At 60.2% G+C, this 20,013-nt stretch overlaps 1 protein-coding gene across 3 annotated transcripts in view; it reads left to right on the forward strand.

The window, feature by feature from the left end:
- Positions 1-20,013, forward strand: part of STK11 (serine/threonine kinase 11) — a 21,223-nt gene continuing 1,210 nt past the window's right edge. The window contains exons 1-9 of one of the 3 annotated variants that reach the window (XM_054693010.1): positions 1-628; positions 9,405-9,488; positions 10,725-10,814; positions 11,366-11,498; positions 11,664-11,800; positions 12,581-12,708; positions 14,541-14,598; positions 16,830-17,026; positions 19,171-19,384. In XM_054693010.1, coding sequence (XP_054548985.1) covers positions 339-628; positions 9,405-9,488; positions 10,725-10,814; positions 11,366-11,498; positions 11,664-11,800; positions 12,581-12,708; positions 14,541-14,598; positions 16,830-17,026; positions 19,171-19,384 — 1,331 coding nt within the window. In that variant the 5' untranslated portion in view covers positions 1-338. Of the gene's footprint in view, positions 629-9,404; positions 9,489-10,724; positions 10,815-11,365; positions 11,499-11,663; positions 11,801-12,580; positions 12,709-14,540; positions 14,599-16,829; positions 17,027-17,296; positions 17,473-19,165; positions 19,385-20,013 lie in introns of those variants that run through there. The other 2 variants (XM_037504925.2, XM_037504923.2) reach the window with 2 other exon arrangements.

The raw sequence follows: 20,013 nt of genomic DNA on the forward strand, positions 1-20,013 counted from the left end.
CCGCGTGGGTCCGGGGGTCGCACGTCCCCGGAGGATGACGACCTAGCACCGGGACGGCCCCGTCGCCCCGGACCGGCCTGGCTCGGCGGCCCCGACCTGCATCCGCGCGGCCCTTCCGGACGCCCCGCACCGGGTGCGCACCCGGCACGCCTTTCTGGAACTCGCCTTTGGTACAATCGCTTCTTTGCGAAGAAAGGATTCCCTTTACGGGGGGGGGGTGTTGACTTTCTTTTGGGGACGGGAATTCGGGGGACAATAAGAAGAACACTTGGCTGCCCGCGACTTCGGAGGGGGCCTAACGGACCGCCGGCCGGGGGGCGCCGAGGCGCTGCTCCAGGATGGAGGTGGCCGACCCGCAGCAGTTGGGCATGTTCACGGAGGGCGAGCTGATGTCGGTGGGGATGGACACGTTCATCCACCGCATCGACTCCACCGAGGTCATCTACCAGCCCCGCCGCAAGCGCGCCAAGCTCATCGGCAAATACCTGATGGGGGATTTACTAGGGGAGGGGTCTTATGGTAAGGTGAAGGAGGTGCTGGACTCGGAGACGCTCTGCCGTAGAGCCGTCAAAATCCTCAAGAAGAAGAAGTTGCGGAGGATCCCCAACGGGGAGGCGAACGTGAAGAAGTAAGTGTGGCTGCCCGGCTCTGCGGTCGGAGCGTGGTCCTGCCCCTCTCGCCTCTAAAACCTGAGCCGACCACCCAGCGCCCCCACCCTTCTGGCCAGGGAAAGTGTTGTTTGACTCCTGCTCTAAGAACTTTGACCAAGTTGGGGTAGCTTGTTGCAGCTGGGCCTCGGCCCATCCGTTTGACTTGGACAGAATGTCAAAGCCCAGGGCAGGAGGGGGCCCACCCCTCGCCCCCTCCCTCGGTCAGCCTGCAGAGAACTGCGGTGCCCAGTGGAGCCAGCCAGTGTTCAGTTAGCCCTGGGAGTTTGTGTTCGCTGTTACCAGGGGCAGGCCAGGCACTCTGCAGTTTGTTTATCCTGTTGGAGGGGAACCTTGCCATGGCCAAAATTAATAGTTTGCTCCAGTTTATCAGTCGACAGGGGTGGAATGTATCCCAGTCACCCTGGGAGGTGCTGCTAGACTTTGCTGACTTCTGGCCTGAGATTCCCAAGAGGGGCATTGGCTCTGGGTGAACTTTTTCTGTAGGCATCCTGGAGCCATCAGGTCTGCGAGTAAGAGGCCTCCCGCGGCCCCCCTCCACAGGAGTGGGGGAACTTGTGTCTCTTGCACTTGCTGGTTTCAGGAGGGGCTTTCCTCCTTATCGCTGCCACCCCGGTGGGCCCCTGCCCATGCACTTCTAGTTTCCAAGAAGGGGTTTATCTAACAGGCCAGAGGCAGGACTGTCTGTGACCTTGGACTATCTACTGTGGCTCTGAGCCCTCCAGGCCAGTTCTGGGAGGTGCTGCTCCTGGTATCTGTTTTCACCTCTCCTTCCTGACCCATCCACCACTTCTCATGCTTATGCCCTGGGATGCTTTTGCTCTGGAACAGACTGAGGGTGGTGATGAAATTGGGGATAGAGTGGAGAGCTGAAACTAAACTGACTTGGGTCCTTGAGTCAGACCAGCTGGGCTTACAGTAGGGAACACAGTGGGTACAGCAGGAGAGGAGTGATGCATTTAGTCTTCGTGCCCCAGCCTGTGGGCCCTGGGAGCAGTTAGTTAGTTCGTTGTGCCTTTCTCTAACCTGTGAGGTGGGACTTGAGTGGGGAACACCAACATCCTGGCATATGCTGAGGTGGGGGGGTGAGGGCCTCCTCCATTCGGAAATATCCACTCATCTGCTGCCTCCTAAGTTAGGTTTCTAGTGAAGCTGGAAGCTTATGGGGTGAGTGTACCTGAGGCTGCTGACATCTCTGCAGACATCAGTGTTGTGGGCTGGGGGGCAGTGAGGTGGGGAGCTCTGCATCGTACAACAGAGTCCCCTCCTGCTCTCTCAGGCCGGCCTCGTCTTCCTAGTTCCTCCTAGTCCTCATCCCCAGATCCATCCATGAATGGAGTGCCAGTCTGTCCTGCCTGGCTGCGCCCTCCTGGATGCTTGGCACTGTCCTGTCCTGGCTGTTTCACACCAAGCTCCTCTGCCTGAGGTATCATGTGGAAGTCGGGGTTCCCCGAGTCCCATCCGAGGGACTGAGTTTCACCGCCTCTCCCCTGGTCATTGGTCTGTCGGTTAGAGAGGCCCAACCGCCCTTCTCTGGAGTTGCTGGGATTCAGAATATAGGCCGTGCGGGCTGTCGGCGAGTGGTGGCAGAGTTGAACAGGTCTCGGATGTCCACCGACCCCCACCACATTGCAGGGTGGTGTCAGGGCGGGCAAGTCCCCACCTTTGCTCGGGTACCTGTGATAAGTGCATCTGTTCACATGATGCAGTGCGAGTTTTACAACTGTGCGTGCCCAAGGTCAGCTTAGAGGACGTTGCACTACCCAAGGAGTCCTTCGAGCTCCGTGGGACAAGAGGCCGGAACCTGCACGTAAGCTGCAGGGTGCTGGTGTCAGGAGAAAGTCGGAGGTGTCCTTGCTCTGGCTCTGTCATGGCCCTCGGAGTCCCTGGGAGAGCGTGGAGACAGCCGTCTGCAGGGAGCCCTGTCCCGCGGTGTGTGTTAGAGGAAAGCTGGGGCGGTGGCAGGGTGGATGGTCCCTCCGGCCAGCGCCATGATTGGAAGAAGGCGTCATGGCTTTGGGGCATCATGTGGCTGATTTTATCAGCTCAGCCTAGATTCAGGGCTCCGTTTCCTAGCCCCCCCCCCCAGAGTACAGGACCGGCCCAGTGCTTCTTGTCCACCCATCTGTGGCTCTGAGGGGTGACAAACTGCTCGAACGCACTGGGACCCGAGCTCCGAACTCCAGAGAGAAAAGACTGTTTTTGTCCGTGAGAGGTTTACTAAACTCTGCTCCAGGTGCCTCTGGTAGTAAAGTGTCCAGAACCTTCCAGCAAGCTTCAGGTGGCCTCCAGTTGGAATTGGAGGCTTTTTTCTTAAAGAACAACGTTTGTCCAGATGGTGGCCCTGCTCAGGATGTCACGGTGTTTCCCTCGTGGCAGGGCTGATGTGCGTCTGGTGTCCCCTGTTGAGAGCGCTGCTGCGTCATCATAAAACGGGCCCATTCTGAAGCGCGTCGTGAAGTTAAAAGTATAGACTCAGTAATTTTGCTACTGACATGTGTTGCCATGCTTCCTTCAAAGTTTTTAAAAATCTTAAGCAGTTCAAGTGCTTTTTAATGACATATGAAACTGGCGTGAGGATCATTTCAAAAAATCAGTCGTCTTTGCTGGGTTTTTCTGTGGGCAGTGGACTCGCTTAATGGCGGCCTGTAAGGTAGAAGGGCGCCGGGTGGCTCCCCTCAGCCGTGGGGTCTTCCTGCCCTTCAAGCAGCAGGGTGATCTGCTTGAAGTCCTGCCAGCAGGACTTGGGGCGGGTGTAGACAGAGCTGCATGTATATGCCCTCTTTTTTACACAGTCACCTTCCAGTTGACACGCTCCAAAGGATAGGTGGTAAATAGCGCCAGTTCTTGGTGTTGGTCCTGCCAACTGCCAGCTGGTGCAGGATGGACGAGACTTGGCCCAGGACAGCTGGCCAGACGCTGGGGCATTAATTTCATAGACTTACATCCAAAATGCTATTCTTTGTGGGGTTTTTTCCCACCGACCACATAGAGGTGACACATACAATCATCCCTAGCACAGTCATGCAGCAGTCTGCGTTTGCCTCGGCCTGTGGCCCCCGACCCCTGTTCTGCAGCCTGAGCTTGTCTGCCCCAGGCCTCAGTGGTGGTCCCATGAGATGACCCTGCTGTGGGGCCAGCAGACCCGCCTATACAAGTGGCCCTGTGTATCTGGGGTCAGCCTGCCTGGACCGATGACCATGTATGACATCGTCCTACCCATGGTTGTGTGTAGGTGAACAGTGGCCATTTGGGTGAATTGTTCTGTATGACAAACTGGAGAGGGTACTTGAAGGGCATATCCCAGAGGTCGAGTTCTGGGTTAATGGGGTCATGTGTACCTGATAAGATGTTATCAAGCCCACAAGTCCCCAACCTACCCCTCCTGGTGTCCTGGTGAGGTCTGGGCTGCCAGTGTTGCCTTGTGCCCTCTGTGTTGACCGTTGATAAGAGCTGCTTCTGTGTTGGGGAAGCAATAGAATTTGATGTGCTTGGCCACTCAGGCTGTTCATAGCTCCTTGGCATCCCAAGTGATCCCCAGGAGCTTTGTCCATCTGTCCCCAAGCAGGGATTCTGTTGGCCTATATGAGTTTCCAGGTGGGGGCTTGGCGTGGCCTGACACCACCCACCCCACCCCTGTAGTGATCGGCAGGCACTTGGATCTGGGTGGCGAATGGTTGGCATTTTAGAGTGTTGAGGATCAGAGCCCTGGACTTTGTTGGCACTTCTTCAGCCCCGAGCGACCTCGCCAAGGTCTGGCATCTGCTTGGGCACTTCCCCCCTTGTGTTGGGAAGGATTCTGCTGTCAGGCCCAGGCTGGCCACCATAGGTGGCAGCAAGAGGGCCTGGGCTCGCCCACACCCAGGTGGCTCTCCCTGTGGTTCCTGGACATCCTGAGGGCCTGCGGTTTGTCTGGTCTTTCCCTGACAGGGTGTGGGGGCCTGTTTCTGAAACTTGGATGGAAGTACTTGCGGGAATCCCAGCTGAGGCGGCCCTTTATCCCATAGCTGTCATGTGACTGAACTCTGGTTTATTTTTTTAATAGCTTTATTGAGGTACAGCTTATATAACACAAAAACTTACCTTATTAATGTTTAATTCTGTGGCATTAATTACATTCACAGAGTGTCACCTCTAATTCCAGAACATTCCGTCACCTGTAAAGGAAATCCTGTCCCATCAGCAGTCACTCCTCCACTCCTCAGCCCCCGGCACCACAAATCCACTTTCTGTGTCTGTGGTTGTGACTGTCCTGGATGTTTCTCGTCAGTGAACTCACACACCATTGCCTCGTGTGTCTGCTTCTCTCCCTGAGCGTCCTGTGTTCAGGGCCCCTCCCGGTGGTCGCGAGTGTCGGAGCTGCCCCCTTTTCATGGCCGGTGGTGTCCCCATGGGGGGAACTTGGTTTTTTTTATCCCTTCAGCTGAGGGACACTTGGGTTGATTCTACTTTATGCCTTTTATGGATCGTGCTGCTGTGCATGCGTCTGGTGTCTGGACTGACCTGCAGCCTTCCCTGGTTCAGCCCTTTGCTTCCCTCCACGGCTCTGCTGCATGTTCAAAAGCAACAGCAGAGACCAGTGGCCAAGGGGTGACAGCTCTTGCTTGGCATCTCTGCCCGCCCCTTGGGAGCCTTTCTCCAGTGGGCTCACCCCTTCCCGAGGAGAGTGAGGCGGCAGCCAGGGCAGGACAGCCCCTGCCAGGCCCCCGGCTGTCCGCTGTGTTCGTTTTCAGCTGTTCCCCCCGAGCCTGTTCTTTAGTTTCTCTGCTGGTTAATCAACAAGCTGACCAAACTGTCCCCTCTGCTTGGGCAACACCTGAGGGTGGGTGGGGCCTGCTGTCCTGCCTGTGTCGGCTTGGCCACCGGAAGCCCTACTTCCTCTCCTTCACTTCCTGCATCCTGGCTGGCGCTGACTTGTCCTTTTTTGTAAATATTGTTTTCCTTTTCTGGCCAGAGATCAGCTTGGAGGAGGAGGTGATAGGAACCCCTCAGTTTCCCCGAGGTCAGGTCTCCACTGTCTGGAGGCCCGCCTCCGGCGTCCTCCCTTGCGCGCTGTCCCCGCCGCCCTCCCCTGCCCGCTAGTGCATCTGCTCAGCCTGGTCAGAGTCTGGCGAGGTGCCTGCGTGCGGGGTGCGGCTGGTCTGCAGGGTGCTGAGAGCCCCGCTAGTTGGCCAAGCACACGAGCAGACGCCCCAAGTGGATGGGCCTAGTGAAGTCATGGAGTGGGAACCTCTTTAAAAAAAAAAAAAAACTTTGCTGACGTCAGAACAGGAGCTTCTCATGGCAGCGGAGAGGGCAGCATCGTGAGCTCGGGGTTGGGATCCTCCTCAGTCGCTTCTCTTGGGGAGAACGAACATTGGTGTCACCCGGCAGCAGTGGAGGAGGGCAGCCACGCCCTGAGATGGTTCCCAGCCAGGGTATCTCTGGGGTTGGTGGGGGGTCCCCTCTTCTAAAGCTGCCCTGAGGTTTTGTTTACCGTGTGTGGCCTTTAGGACTGGTCCTTTAGCGCTCTTCTGGCCAGTCCTGCTTCCCTGCCCCCAGAACGGTGCTGATTGTACCTAAAGTAGTCTCTCTGGAAGAAGAAAAGGGCTCGGGGGAAGTTTCCAGAGCTGGGAGGTTGTCATGTTTGGTGAAGCTGCTGAGGTCTGAGCTGTTCTGAGGTGTCTGGGAGTTGGCTGCCTATCCCCAGGCCCTGTGAAGTTCCGGATGCTGGGTCTTGAAGTCGGGGCCTCCTTCGTGGCCCATCTCTCTATCCCACACTGGCTTCTGGGACCCTCTGAGGTGTTCCAGTATTCGGGGATGCTGCCGAAGCCCCGTCCAGGTGGTCTTCTCCCCTCAGGTCCTCGAGGGCAGGCAGCTTGGTCTAGGGGGATAGCAGGTGCCTGACAGTGGTTTCCCAGGGCAGCTGTCGGTACCGGATCCCAGGGCACCCACACGGGAGTGCCAAAGAGAACCAGCTCCTTACCCGCACCTGCAGCACCTGCAAAGAGCTGGCTGTGCACCTGCACCCGGGACACCCGAGTCGGGTGGCTCTGCAGCGCCCTTGAGACACCTGAGAGGACTGAGCGCTGCACCCGGGACACCCGAGCGGAGCCGGCTCTGCACCTGCATCTGGGACAGCTGGTCCTGGAGCATCTGAGGTGCTGGCTTTGTACCCATGCCAGGTAGCATCTGGCAGTGACTCCAAAATGCTGGCCCGGGTGCTGCTGTCACAGCTACGGCTTGCCCCTTTCATGTGGAGTGCCCGATGGCGAGTCATACTGTTTGAATAGGCATCTTTCGGCTGCGGAGGAACGCCACTCAGCTCAGCGCTCGTGTGCGTGGTAGCCAGCAGGCCCCAGGTCCTGGGTGAGCCCCAGATGGGGGCTATGGAGGCTATAGAGTGACCCTGATGGGAGAGGGAAGGTAGACTCTGTGGCCGAGGGATGGTGGTAACACTCCACACTCAACAGGGTTAGAGGTGCCAGTCTTCTCCCCTTGCCCACTAGGGGTACGCAGCCCGGGGGATAGGGGCTAGCGGGCCTGGATACCAGGGCCAGCAGAGAAGGTGGAGCTCCAGGAAGGACCTTCCAAAGGCAGGGAGAGCTCCTATGAGGGGCCCCAGCTTGAGGGCTCTGTGTCCTGAACCTTAGGGACGTTTCCGGATCCTTTATAGCAGGTCTCACCTGCGCCTGTCCTGTTCCTGGGGAACACTGGGCAAAGTCGGGGGTCATGTGTGGGTGCCATGGCCAGGGGGACGCCTGGCCCTGGTGTCAGTGGGGAGGGAAACTGTTTATTATTTGGAAAAACGTCTGCCCGCACTCGCTGATTTTGTCTCCCTGGTCGCCCCCCTCCCCGCCCCTCTGCACCCTTATTGAAACGTGTGTAGTGCCCCAGGCCACAGGGGGTGGGGGGGCGGGTAACTTTGGGATGATGGGAAAGCCAAGGCAGAGTTCCCCAGGCCTCTGGGGGCCCACAGGCTGGGAACTGGGTGTGGATGACGGCGGGGTGGTGCTGTCAGCGAGGGGGTGAGGACGCAGCTGTCTACCCCTTCCGTCCTGCGAGCCCATGGGTCTGGGGTCCCATCTCTGAGGTTTCCAGACCCCTCCCCTCAGACTGTTGGAGCACCTGGTAATCTGCATGGTAACTGCCCCCGGGGGGTTCCAGGCCTCTTGGCCCCTCTGACAGCCGCTCTTAGAGGGTGAGTGGGTTGGGGCATAGGATTAAAACTGAGGGGAGGGAACGGGAAGGACTTCATGGAAGGGTCTGAATCTGTGAGGTAGGTGGGAGCCCCTCCCTCCAGCTGTGTGTCGTTCACGCTTGGGCTTTCTGATAAGGGTCTTTTTAAAAGTCTTTATTGAGATATAATTCACGGCCGTGCAATCCAGGGGCACTTAGTACATTTATGGAATTATGGGACCAACCCCACCTAGTTCCAGAACATTCCATCTATAAGTGAAACCTGTCCCCATCAATAATCACCTCCATTTGTCAGCACCACAAACCCACTCTCTGTGGCTGGGTCTGTCCTGGACGTCTCTTGTCAGTGGCCTCACACCGCGTAGCCTCGTGTGTCTGGCTTCTCTCCCTGAGCGTCGTATGTTCAGGGTCCCTCCCTGTGGGCGTGCGTGTCCTCTCCACACCTAGGTGGGCCGGATCCCTTTGTGTGTGACAGACTCTCGGTTGACAGCTGTGGGTAGTGTTGCTGTGCGCTTGCATGGGCGGGGTTCTGAGTGGACGTGAGCTTTCCATTCTCTGGGCACACACCTGGCGTGGGGTTGTTGGTGAGCTGGTAACTTGACCTTTTTGAGGAGTGGCCAGCTATTCCCCTCCCCCACAGACTGAGGGCTCCTCGCCTGCTCAGACTGTAGAGGTGAAGTCCGGGCATACACCTGCAGGGTGGGCAGCCCTGGACCTGACCCTGACCTTTGGACACGCATGTGCTAGGGGTAGGTTCCACTTTCTCCCCAGGCTTGACCCCGGAGCAGCCCATCATTTCCTGGGCTCTTAGAAACAGCTCCCCTTCTTGTTGGACTGTGGGGTCCTGGGTAGGTGGTGCTCCCTGGCCACCCTCACGGGAAGGAGTCCTCACAGAGATGCTTGGCCATGGCCCTGGACTCACCCTGAAACCTCACTAGAACCCTGGCTCGACACCCTGGCGCTCACCCTGTGCTCGCCCTGCTGTGGTCTCTTTTTTCCTAGAGCAAAACTGTTGATCTTTCTTTTTTTTTAAGGATTTATTTTTGCATATAAGAGCTGGGGTGTAGGCCAGGGGTGCGTGGGCTGAGAGGATTCACCAGAGACAGAGCGGGGAGCAGAACAGGCAGATCCACTGAAATCCACTGCTGAGGGGAGCAGTGGGGAGACAGGAGAGGTCTGTTGCGCCCTGTGGGTAGCTCCCTGACCGGCTGGGGATCGAACTCATTCTGCAGAGGCTGCAATAGCTTCATAGTGCTGTGCTTAACCCTTTACGCCATCAAGGAAGCCCCAAAACTGTTAATCTTTAGTTGAAGTATTTAAAAAGTGTCCTGGTTGAGTTGCCCCTGGGTGAGCAGGCCTGATGGAGCTGTTCTTTGGGAAAGGTTGCCACAGTGACAACAAAGCGCAGCCCAGTCCCATGCTCCCTGCTCGGAGCTGGGGTGTTCATCTGCACAGCTCCCTCAGCAAGCTCTTGGGGGACCAGGAGTTCTGACTAAATAGGTGCTGACTGTGGCCCTGCTGGGTCTCTGCCCCCTCTACCTCTGTTCTCCCTCACAGGGAAATTCAGCTGCTGCGGAGGTTACGGCACAAGAACGTCATCCAGCTGGTGGATGTCTTGTACAACGAAGAGAAGCAGAAAATATATCCTTTTGGGGTTGAACCTGTGCTGCCGGCTGTGGGGCCTGGTCAGGGCATCACTGTCCCCTGGCCTGAGACCCACCCTTGTGCTTCCTGGCAGGAAACTGGCACCAGGAGGAGGCCCTGTCCCGATGGTATAGGTGGCAACTAAGCCCAGAGGGTAGGCACTGTAGTCGCTCCGTCTGGCCTGGCCAGCACAGCAGCAGCTGCCAGCTAATGCCCGTCCCTTGGCCCCTAAAATTTGAGTGTCTGTGTTTGCAGCTGTCCTGGGATTACCTCAGCAGGCCCTCGTGTTGGCTCCAGACCCCCCTCATACTTACACTGGGGCCTTCCCCTTTTGTTGCCCCTGTCTGGAACTGGGGGGCCCTGTGGTGGGCTTGCTCTTTGCCCCTTGGTGATTGGACCTTGCCTTGCCTTTGTGGCTGCCCTATTTGCTCCTACCCAAAATGAGGGGCATAGTGCTGAGTCATCCTGAGGGGGTGCTGTGCCCAGGAGCGTCTAAGGCCTGCCTTGCAGGGTGGTGTGTATCTCTTCCAGGCACGTGGGGGCCCTGGATCCTTCTGAGGGGCCAAGGTTCTTTCACCAAGGTGCCGGTGACTCACTCACTGGACAGAGTGGGAGGTCCCTGGTCCGTGGCCCTCTCCATCCATGCCTCAGAGCTGCCCCTGGTGGGCCATGTGGCCAGGGCCTCACTCTCCTTTCCTCCCCGTGGCCTGAGACATGCAGCCACTTCTGTGGCTCCTGGCCTGGTTGACCCCTGCTCTCCCGCCCCTATCTTCCCAGGCCTTCTCCCTGCTCTGGGCCCTTGTCCTCAGTCCCCAGTGAATTTGCACCCATGGCTACATCTGCCTTTCCCTCCTGTCCTCCCTGCCTTCCCCATCCAGTGAGCTGTATCCTGTCATTCCCTCAGGGGCCAGGGCTTGAGCTCCTTCTTGGGGTGTTGAATGATCAGTGACTTTACGCTAACCTGTAGGGGCCAAGGCCAGGGTAGGTGGCTCCTGCTTATGGGTGACTGGGTGGGGTGGGGCTTAATGGTGGATGAAGTGAGTAGACAGTTCAGGGTGAGGCTCATCTCCTTGCCTAGCAGCCCTTGTAGCCCTCCCTGTGGTCCCAGGTCCCCCAGCCTGTTGGTCACTGTACCCGTCAGGCCCTGCGGGGTTCTCCACAGCCTTGCCCCCGCTGCTCCCCCGTTGGAACCTGCCGGCCAGTGCTGTAAGTGTGGCCCCCTTAGCACAGCACGTATATGGTGATGGAGTACTGCGTGTGTGGCATGCAGGAGATGCTGGACAGCGTGCCTGAGAAGCGTTTCCCCGTGTGCCAGGCCCATGGGTGAGTGTGCCACGCCCTGGCTACTACTCTGTCCTCCTGGCCACCCACAGCCTGGGCTGCCAGGCCTCAGTCCCGTGTTCAGATCCTTTTTCTGACTCGGTGAAATGAAATCTGAAGTGTGTTTTAAACTCAGAGCTTTGCCTGGTTTTCAGAGCCCCACCCACTCCCCTGTGTACCTTCCTGCCTCAGGTGCTCTCTGCTTGAGACACCAAGGCCCCCTGGTCCTTGGGAAGCCTTGACACACACACACACACCCCGCCCCCACCATTGCAGTGGCACCAGCTGGCCTGTGTGGGAGGGGTGGGGGAGCAAGGGCTTCCACAGCATCTAGGCAGAAGTGATTGGAGGAGTGTATGGAAGGGCTGCCCAGTCGGGAGTGACCGCAACCCCTGTGCGCCAGGAGTGACTCAGCCAACCAGCAGCCCCTGGTTTCCTGATGGGCCTCCCGACGTTACTGGCCTGGCCTTGCTGACTCTGCGCAGGGTGCCTACCTTTGTCCTCGGGTGGCATTTCCTCAGGCAGGTCGAGTCATGAGGCTTTTGCCCCCACAGGTACTTCTGCCAGTTGGTGGACGGCCTAGAGTACCTGCACAGCCAGGGCATCGTGCACAAGGACATTAAGCCGGGCAACCTGCTTCTCACCACCAGCGGCACGCTCAAGATCTCCGACCTGGGTGTGGCCGAGGTTCGCGCCACCCCGGGGCTGGCGGGCTCCCTGAGGGCTTTTCCCACCCCATGAGCTCCTTCCTGAGGGCCCCCCAACCCAGGGGTCACTCCACAAGGACCCCACCACCTATCCCCCAAGATCTGCCCCCGGCAGAGCCCCTAGAGGCCTTGGTCTGTCCGGCAGGCTCTACACCCGTTCGCTGAGGATGACACATGCAGGACGAGCCAGGGGTCCCCAGCATTTCAGCCACCTGAGATCGCCAATGGCCTGGACACCTTCTCCGGCTTCAAGGTGGACATCTGGTCAGCTGGGGTCACGCTGTAAGTGCCTGTGTGGACCTTCCTTTGCCCATCCTGATGCTAGGCACACTGAGTGGGCTCCAGGCTTCCAGAATCTGCCCCAGTCATCATGCAGGCTACTCAGGGTGGCCAGAGCACGGAAGGGGCATGGAACTGGGGCTGGGAACCCCTTCTGGTAGGAGTAGAAAGGCTGTCTTCTGCCTTCAGGGTCACAGGTCAGTGACTGGTGGATACGCCAGTCTCCTTGGCCTGCCCCTCAGGCTGTTGGGAGCTCACACTTGCCCTTGTCCTCAGTGGTTTGCATCCATGGCCATGTGTGCCATCCTGGGTGAGCGTTTCTCTCCCGGTGCTTTGTGCTGAGTCTCAAACACAGCGAGTCATCCCAGCTGGATTCTGCCTTGTTCGCTGCACGTACCTCAGCTCTGAGGCAACAGCACAAGTGGTCCTCAGCTTCCCGCAGGATGCTCTGTATTCCAAGGTGCAGCTGATGGACACTGGTGCCCCTAGTAGCACAGTCCCCGAGTCCAGCCCTCTTTCTTGCCTTCCAAAGGCAGCCACTGTTGACCGAGAGGGTACATAGCGCCACATAGTGCCGTTCTAAAGTGTGGAATCCACTGGGTCTCGGTGTTTGCAGAATGTGCAGCCACCCCATTCCAGAACATTCTGTCACTCAGTATGAGGCCCTAGAGGTGCGGGTGGTTTGAGGCGCCTGTCACCAAGCTGTCCCAGGCTGAGGACATGGGAAGTGGGGCCCCGAGGACAGCCCCAGCTTACCCGGTCTCTCTTCCGTTGGGAACAAAGCTACAACATCACGACGGGCCTGTATCCCTTCGAAGGGGACAACATCTACAAGTTGTTTGAGAACATTGGGAAGGGGGACTACACGATCCCAGGTGACTGCGGCCCCCCGCTCTCAGACCTGCTGAAAGGTGAGACTCAGCTCTGATGATGACCGTAGGGTGGGGCGAGAAGCATCCCGGGGAGGGGCAGACTGTGGGTGTCGGAAGCACTGCCGGTGCGTGAGGGAGGTCCAGGGAGGTTTCAGCTGCCCACCAGCTGCCCTTGAGCTGGGTCTTCTCTTGCACCTCCCACCCCCTGCCCCACTATGTGCGGTCCCTGCCCTTCCCCGCTCTGGGCTGGCATGGTCGCAAGTGTAGGGAGAAAGATTGGTACTGGAGATGGGCAGGGAGGCCAACCCAGAAAGACTGATCTCTTAATCCCCTAACCCCAGAGGGAAATGGAGGCCAAGACCCCAGCCTTCTCAGCGATCCTGACCGGAGGCCTCTTCCTGCTGCATTTTTCTGACTGTACGGCAGGTGGCGGTGTCTCTCCACACCCGCGGCCCCTCCCTACGTGGGCCCTGTGTTGGCCTCTCCCTGGGGAGGGCCCACTCCTAGACCTCCATGCAAGGGTGCTCAAAGCTGGAGCCTCAGCTGCCCCTGAGGTCTGGCTGGAACCAGCAGAGACAGCCCATTTAACCTATTAGAGCCCTGGAGCACCAGCCCAAGGTGTGGTTGGCATTTCAGATACCCCCGGCAGGATCTGGTCCTGCCAAGGTTGTGCCCTGTGGTGAGAATGGCCTCGTGAGTTCATGGGTTGTGTGAGAGTGCGGTTAGTAATTGGATATGGGATTTTTGGCTAAAAGTAGCTCTCTGATTCTGAGCTGCTGGTCCATTGAAAGAAAGTAGGGTTCAGGCCTGGTTCATGGATGCAGTGCCCATGGCTGGGTGAGGTGATGTGTGGCACCCCCTCCGCATTTGGGCTGCCCCAGGACCCTTGGGAAGGTGGCCAGGCACAGGGCCCACTGCCTGGCTATCCTTGGGTTGTGGGTGGAAGCAAGTGGGTAACAAATCCCCTTCTCTCCCCAAGTTCTCACTCAAGCTCCTAGTGCAGCCTCCAGGTGCCTTTCCAGGAGGATTGTGGGCATCGCTGCTGCAGTCCTTGGGATGCCCAGAGGGCTGGAGTGGGCCGTCTGATCCTGCCCCCTTATCTCACCCAAGGGGACCCTTCTAGTGGCCCAGTTCTGCCAATTAACTGTGACCCGGTGTTTTGGGCTTTGTCCTACCCCTCAGCCACAGTCGGTGTCTTCTCTGAAAGATGCTGTCCTTTATTGCCCTATTCTGAGCATCGCTCAGACCGGCAGAGGCCCGTGAGGATGAGACCTCGGAGGGGTCCGTGTGCTTGTCTCCAGGCACAGAGCGGTCACCCTGTCTCCCCAGTCCTCTGCAGTGTTCCCCTCGAGGCCAGGGTGGGGGAGCGCAGTAGGCGGGCACAGGGAAGATTGATGCTGAGGTCCCCTTAAGCTTGGCCTTGCCTCCCGCCCCTGCTACCTCGTGCAGCCCGACCCAGGTTAGGGTTGGTCTTGCGCTCTCCGTGTGAGAGCTGACCTCCTCCTCCATCCACCTTGTCTCCTTTGGGCATTTGGTCCTTTCTCGCTGCCATCTTGGGGTCCTTGCTAGGACTGGGGGTTGCCGACTTTACTGACCAACAGACTAGGTGCCAGCTGAGGACAGACCAGCATCCTTGGTCATCCTGGAGTGTGGGGACAGGCCCAAGACCACTGGGGTGGGACCGTCTGTCGTGCTTCCCGCCCTCCCTGTCCTCCTCAGTGCTCTAACCACGCCGCCCAGTTTCCTGCCTGGCAGCCTGGTGGGACTTTGGGGCCTGGACATGGCCACAAGCTACATCTGCCCAGTGTCACACTGTTCCAGGCACAGGTGGGAAGGGGCCTTGCTGACACTCCTGCTGGCCTCTCTCTCAGGGATGCTGGAGTATGAGCCGGCCAAGAGGTTTTCCCTGCAGCAGATCAGGCAGCACAGGTGAGTGGGGGTGCCGGGGCCAACCTGGCCACCGCAGGGGCCGAGCGGGCAGGATGCGGATTCCCATGTTCTCCTCTCACTCTCAGCTTGGGGGCCATTGTGGGGTGCAGTCCTCAGCAGCCTTGAGGGACAAGAGACTTGACTCCTCTGCTCTCTTTTTCTTCTTTTTAAAAAAGATTTATGCATACAAGAACTGGGGTGCAGGCCAGAGGTATGGGGGGTGAGAGGATTCACCAGACACAGAGTGGGGAGCAGAACAGGCAGAATGACGAAATACACTGCTGAGGGGAGCAACAGGGAGAGAGGAGAGGTCTGCTGAGCCATGTGGGTCAGCTCCCTGGCCGGGGATCAAACTCAAGTCGCAGCAGCGACCACGCTGAGACTTAACCTCTAGGCCACCAGGGAGGCTCTCCCCTAAAGTCTTGAAGGTTACTCCAGAGCAGGTTGTGGGGTGGATTGAGGGCACGAAGGAAAAGCCTGTCTACTCAAACACCCACCCTACAAACTGGGCACAGTTGTGTGCTACCAGGACCTCCATCTCCCTCACTCCCACCTCGGGGCAGCTTCCCCTCTGAGGCCCTGGTCCCTGAGGGTGAGCCTCTGTCTGAGCTCAGGGTTCGTGGAGACCTGGAGATGGGTGTGATGTCCCTGCTATGGGGTTGGGAGTGCAGGGGCCGACGGTTGGCCAAGGATCCCCTGTTCCTCCTCCTGGACCTCCCGGCACAGTCGTGCAAGCCCCCGACCCCATCCTCCAGCTGACCCAGCTGTGAACAGGGAAGAGGCAAGGACAGGGACCGGGATCAGGAAGGCTCTTGGTCCGGCCCTCTCACCCACCGATCCCGGGGCCGCTGCCCTGAAGGAACCCCTGAGAGCCCCAAGCCTGCTACCTAAGAGTGAGGGTCAGCGCATAGGCCAGGGCTGAACTGGTTGTTGCAGTCAGCGAGGCAGCCCAGGTGCTGGGAGGTCACAGGCAGCCCAGGGGCAGGGGGTGGTCACAGGGCAGCCTGAGTATTGGAGGATGGGCAGTGGGTGGCCAGGTGAGGGTCCAGACACCCGCAGAGCTGTCTTTGATTTGTCCCCTGGAAGCCTGGGGGCAGCCAGATCATGCCGGGTTTGAGGAAGATCCTTTCCGGTATTTTAGGGGTGGGCTGGGGTCGAGGGCCCGCAGCAGAGGGCCGCGAGGGAAGATGTCATTTCATGGTCTCTTGCTTTGTCCCTGTTGGCAAGGCAGCTGGCTTGGGGACTGCTTGCGCGGGGTGTGTCAAGGGGTCTTCCCAAAGGCCGGCCTTTCCTGGCGATGGCGCAAGTGGCAGTGGGCAGCCATCCCTATTGTAGGCTCTCCTTGGGCCATAAGACTTGCCGGGGCTTGCATCCGTGGGTGGCCTTTTCATCCCCGCTCTTGAGGGGAGAGGCCTCAGCTACCTCTGCCAGCTGGTGGCCTGGGTCTCTTGTCCTTCCCAGGAAGTAGGTCCCAGAGGCCTTGGGGTTGAGCTGATGTTTGCTTCATTGCGTGGTGAGCATTGCTTTCTGCTGCCACACCCTGGGGGCACAGATGGCACCCGCACACTCTGGACCCTCCTGCCCTCTCGCGGGTCCCCATACTGAGGGCGTTGGGCGTTTACCGAGGTGGGTCCACTCCCCAGGAAAGTGTCTCCATGGCCTGTCTCCATGGTGGCCAGTAGAGTACCCTGAGGGAGGGCCTGGGGTGGGGACTCCTGAGTCTCAGAGCCCAGGCCCGGTCCCCTCAGGCCCTGCTCTTAGAGTGGATTCCTGTGTGAATGCCCAGAGGGGTCTGGAGTGGGCCTCCCTGAGGCCCATGTGGCCAGCCTCGTACACAGGGGGGCCCCGGTCCTGACCATGTGGTGCGGCCAGGGCCGCGGGGAATAGGCCATGGGGGAGGAAGGCGAAGGGGAAGCACTCCTGCTGGCTGCATCCCACTTGGGAGTCTCCACCCCACTTGGGAGTCTCTCGCCTGACGTGTCAGTGGCTGTGAGCAGTCATGGCGCTTGGGGGTCCTTGTGGATACAGGATCCACTCGGGGGTCCGTGCGGGGCCAGGATGCAGGGGTCTGGGAGCACCTTCTGAGCGTGGACGAGCTGGGGGAGGGGCTGCCTGCCCACCCATGCAGGGTGAACTGGGGTGGGCACGTGCTCCTGCTCTGGGGAGGTGGGGTCTTCAAGAGTGGGGCCTGGGGAGGGGTCCCCAGCCACCCTTCTATCTGTCTTCTGTAGTTGGTTCCGGAAGAAACACCCGCCAGCTGAGGAGCCAGTGCCCATCCCGCCGAGCGCAGACTGCAAGGACCGGTGGCGCGGCATGACGGTGGTGCCGTACCTGGAGGACCTCCACGGCTGTGCCGACGAGGATGGGGACGAGGACCTCTTCGACATTGAGGATGACATCATCTACACTCAGGACTTCACGGTGCCTGGTGAGTCCCGAAAGCTGAGACGGTGCCGCCTCCACGTTGCTCGCCGGCCTGTGACCACAGAGCCTGCACCCCGGAGTCCCAGGCTCTTGGGACAGGTCTGTCCACCCAACACTGACCCCGACCCTGAAGGGCTGCCCACTCCACAGAAGCAGGTGGGGTCCCTCCTGCATCCAGGGGCCCAGCCTGGGGGGAGGCCCCTGTGACAGCCCAAGAGGGTCCGGTGGCCCTCCTGTGCACCGCCCCCGCTGACACGTGGCCTTGCTTCCCCAGGTGACGAGGCGGCGTCTGAGGCAGGGCTTAGAGAGGACCGAGACTCGCAGAAGAGCCAGTGCTCGGCCCTTCCTGGACGGGAAGCTGAGGCCGGGGGCGTGGACGAGCTGGTGGAGGGGTTGGAGGGGAAGCCCGGGGCGGGGCTCCAGGCCTTAGTGTAGCCCTGCCCTGTATAAGCAGGTGCCCCCCCCCCCGCCCCAAGGCCCTGACTGCCCCCGTCCAGCTGGCTGCCCACCCTGGGCCCACCGCCCCTCCTTCAGCGCTCGCAGTTCCCTCCTGTCCCGGGCGCGCTCTGCAGGTTCAGACATAAAGCTTTGCCCGCTGTGTGTGTGCGGGTGGTGCTTGCCCTTCCCCGGCCGGGGCGTTAGGTCTTCACGGCAGGAAGAACGTGTGCAGGCTGGGGGGCGAGGAACCCCCCCGCCCACAGCCCCGGGCTCCGCAGTGGCTGGGTGGTGTGTGCTGTGTCCCTCCAGAGCCGGGCGGGGCCCGTGCGCCGTGGGCTCTGTGGTGCTGCTCCAGCCACCTGCAGGGTCAGTCCGTGCCTGGCGCCCGAGTCACTGTGGATTTGGCCCAGTCAGTTCCCATGGGGCCCTGGGAACCGGAGCCTGGGAGGCGATGTGTGTGTGGTGTCCCGACGAGGTCACCTCCGCAGAGGCGTCGTGAGCTGTCCTGCCTCTTAGAGGCTCTGGGGGTTGTCTTGAGGGTGCTCAGGGATGACTGAGCAGCGGCTGGCCTGCCGTCCCCACAAGGCCAGGCTCCAGCTGTCACCCCTCCTTGTGCCTGCATTTGGGCCCTGCACGGACTCCCAGGGATCCAGGGCAGCCCTGGGAGGAGGCCCGAAGGGCCTGCCTTTCCCGAGTGGGGAAGGAGGCCCATCTAGGAGTAGCTGTCCAGGCCTGAGTCGGGTCCCTGACCTGGGAGCGCCCGAGAGAGGTCCCACGGCCACTCTCTGACTTGCTCTGGGGCCGGGGGCAGGCCGGGCGGGGCCGGGACTCCTCCACACCCGCCCGCTGGCACTCAGGGCTCTCCCCTGCTTGGCCGCGTCTTCCCTCGACTGACCTCACGGGGAGAGGGTCCTGCTGCCTCCCCGAGAGCCGGGCACTGAGCCTGGGGCCCAGGTGGACTGTGGTCCATTGCCCGAGTCCCTAACAAGGGGGACAGATCCAGTGCCTGCCGGCTGCCATCCCACGAGCCTCTGTGCCGGCACTCTAGGTGCACTCTGCGGGCCGGGGCCCCTTGGGCCCCTCCCCCGGGGGAGCAGGGCGCTTGATCCCCCAGGTACTCGCGCCATCCCTGTCCCAGCAGTCAGGGTGAGCCCAGATCTGAAGGCTTCCTGCACACTTGGGGCGGGGTGCACAGCGAATTTCAGACGCCTCCTAGTCAGAGCCTCCCTTTCCAGAGGCTGTCCAGTGTTGGGCAGAAAGGAGTAGGGCCCAGGGCATATGAAGAGGCCCCGAGGGGGTGCACCGCCTTCCCCCACTCTCCAGCGTCTGGCCTCGGGGAGCATAGCAGCTGGGCAGCGTGCACGGTCCCAGGCTGGTCTCTAGGACAGTAAAAGGTGGGGGCCCCTGTGGGCCGGCGCTGATCTTGTCAAGAGCCCGCTGGGGAGGCTGCGGCCGGCTGCTGGGAAACCCTGGCTCAAACCCTGAGCCCGGCCCTTCCCGTGCCCACTGGGCTTGGTGAGGTGAGCACTCCCGCTCGGGCCCTGGCGCTCACAGCCATGCTGGTGATGACAGGTGGTGAGCAGGGCGGCTCAGGTGCCCTGATGCAGCCCCTTGGCCCACGCCCGACCCCTGCGGGCAAGTGGGTGGGACAGGCTTGGGCATGGCGCGGGCCCCAACCGGCCCACACTCGTCCTCTTCCTCTTAGGACAGGTCCTGGAGGAGGGGGCCGGTCAGAATGGACAGAGCTGGGGCCTGCCCAAGGCTGTGTGCATGAATGGCACAGAGTCAGCCCAGCTGAGCACCAAATTGAAGGCGGAACGCCGGGCCAGCTCCACCTCCAACCCCACTCGCAAGGCCTGCTCTGCCAGCAGCAAGATCCGCCGGCTGTCTACCTGCAAGCAGCAATGAGGGCAGTTGCCTGCAGGTGGGATTTGAGAAGGTGGCGGGGTGGGGGGGATGGCAGGAGGCGGTGGGGGCACACTGGGGGCACTGCCCATGCTCTGCCCTGGTCACTGTTTTGCCTGTTGCTTATCACAGCTGGCGCTGCCCTTAAAGTTCAGCCAGTCTGTTCACCAGGGTCTGGGTCAGGAGTGAAGAAGGTCCCTTTTGACACTGACCACTGACAGTGGCCTGTCCTGCAAAACCAAGGGATTTGTCCGCTCCCCACAGCCTGGGCAAGGAGATGCTGGCCTCGCACGGAGGCCTGGGAGGCAACTTCATGGGTGGAAGGTGGGAGGCCCTGGAGGGTGAGCGTGGGAGATTGCTGTCCGGTCCGTGGTAGGCCCCTTCCTGCTTCCCCTGCCGGCGCCTGTCTGCTTTGTCCAGGAAGGGGACAGGCCTCGGAGAGCTGGAGACCCTCACTGGCTCAGAATGCGAGCTAAGGCCCCTGCGCGGCCACGCCCCTCTCCAGGGATGCTCTTGTTGGCCGGCATCAGTGTCCACCTCACTGGATGGGTGGGCGCTTGCCCTGGAGGGGAAGCCTGGCTCTGCAGGGGAGGGCGGTGAGCAGGTCAGCTTTCCTGGTCACTCCAGACATGTGACAGCCCTAGGGGT

Source organism: Talpa occidentalis, unplaced genomic scaffold (assembly GCF_014898055.3).
Source record: "Talpa occidentalis isolate TD23 unplaced genomic scaffold, MPIMG_talOcc4v2.1 talOcc4.12, whole genome shotgun sequence".
NCBI lineage: Eukaryota > Metazoa > Chordata > Mammalia > Eulipotyphla > Talpidae > Talpa > Talpa occidentalis.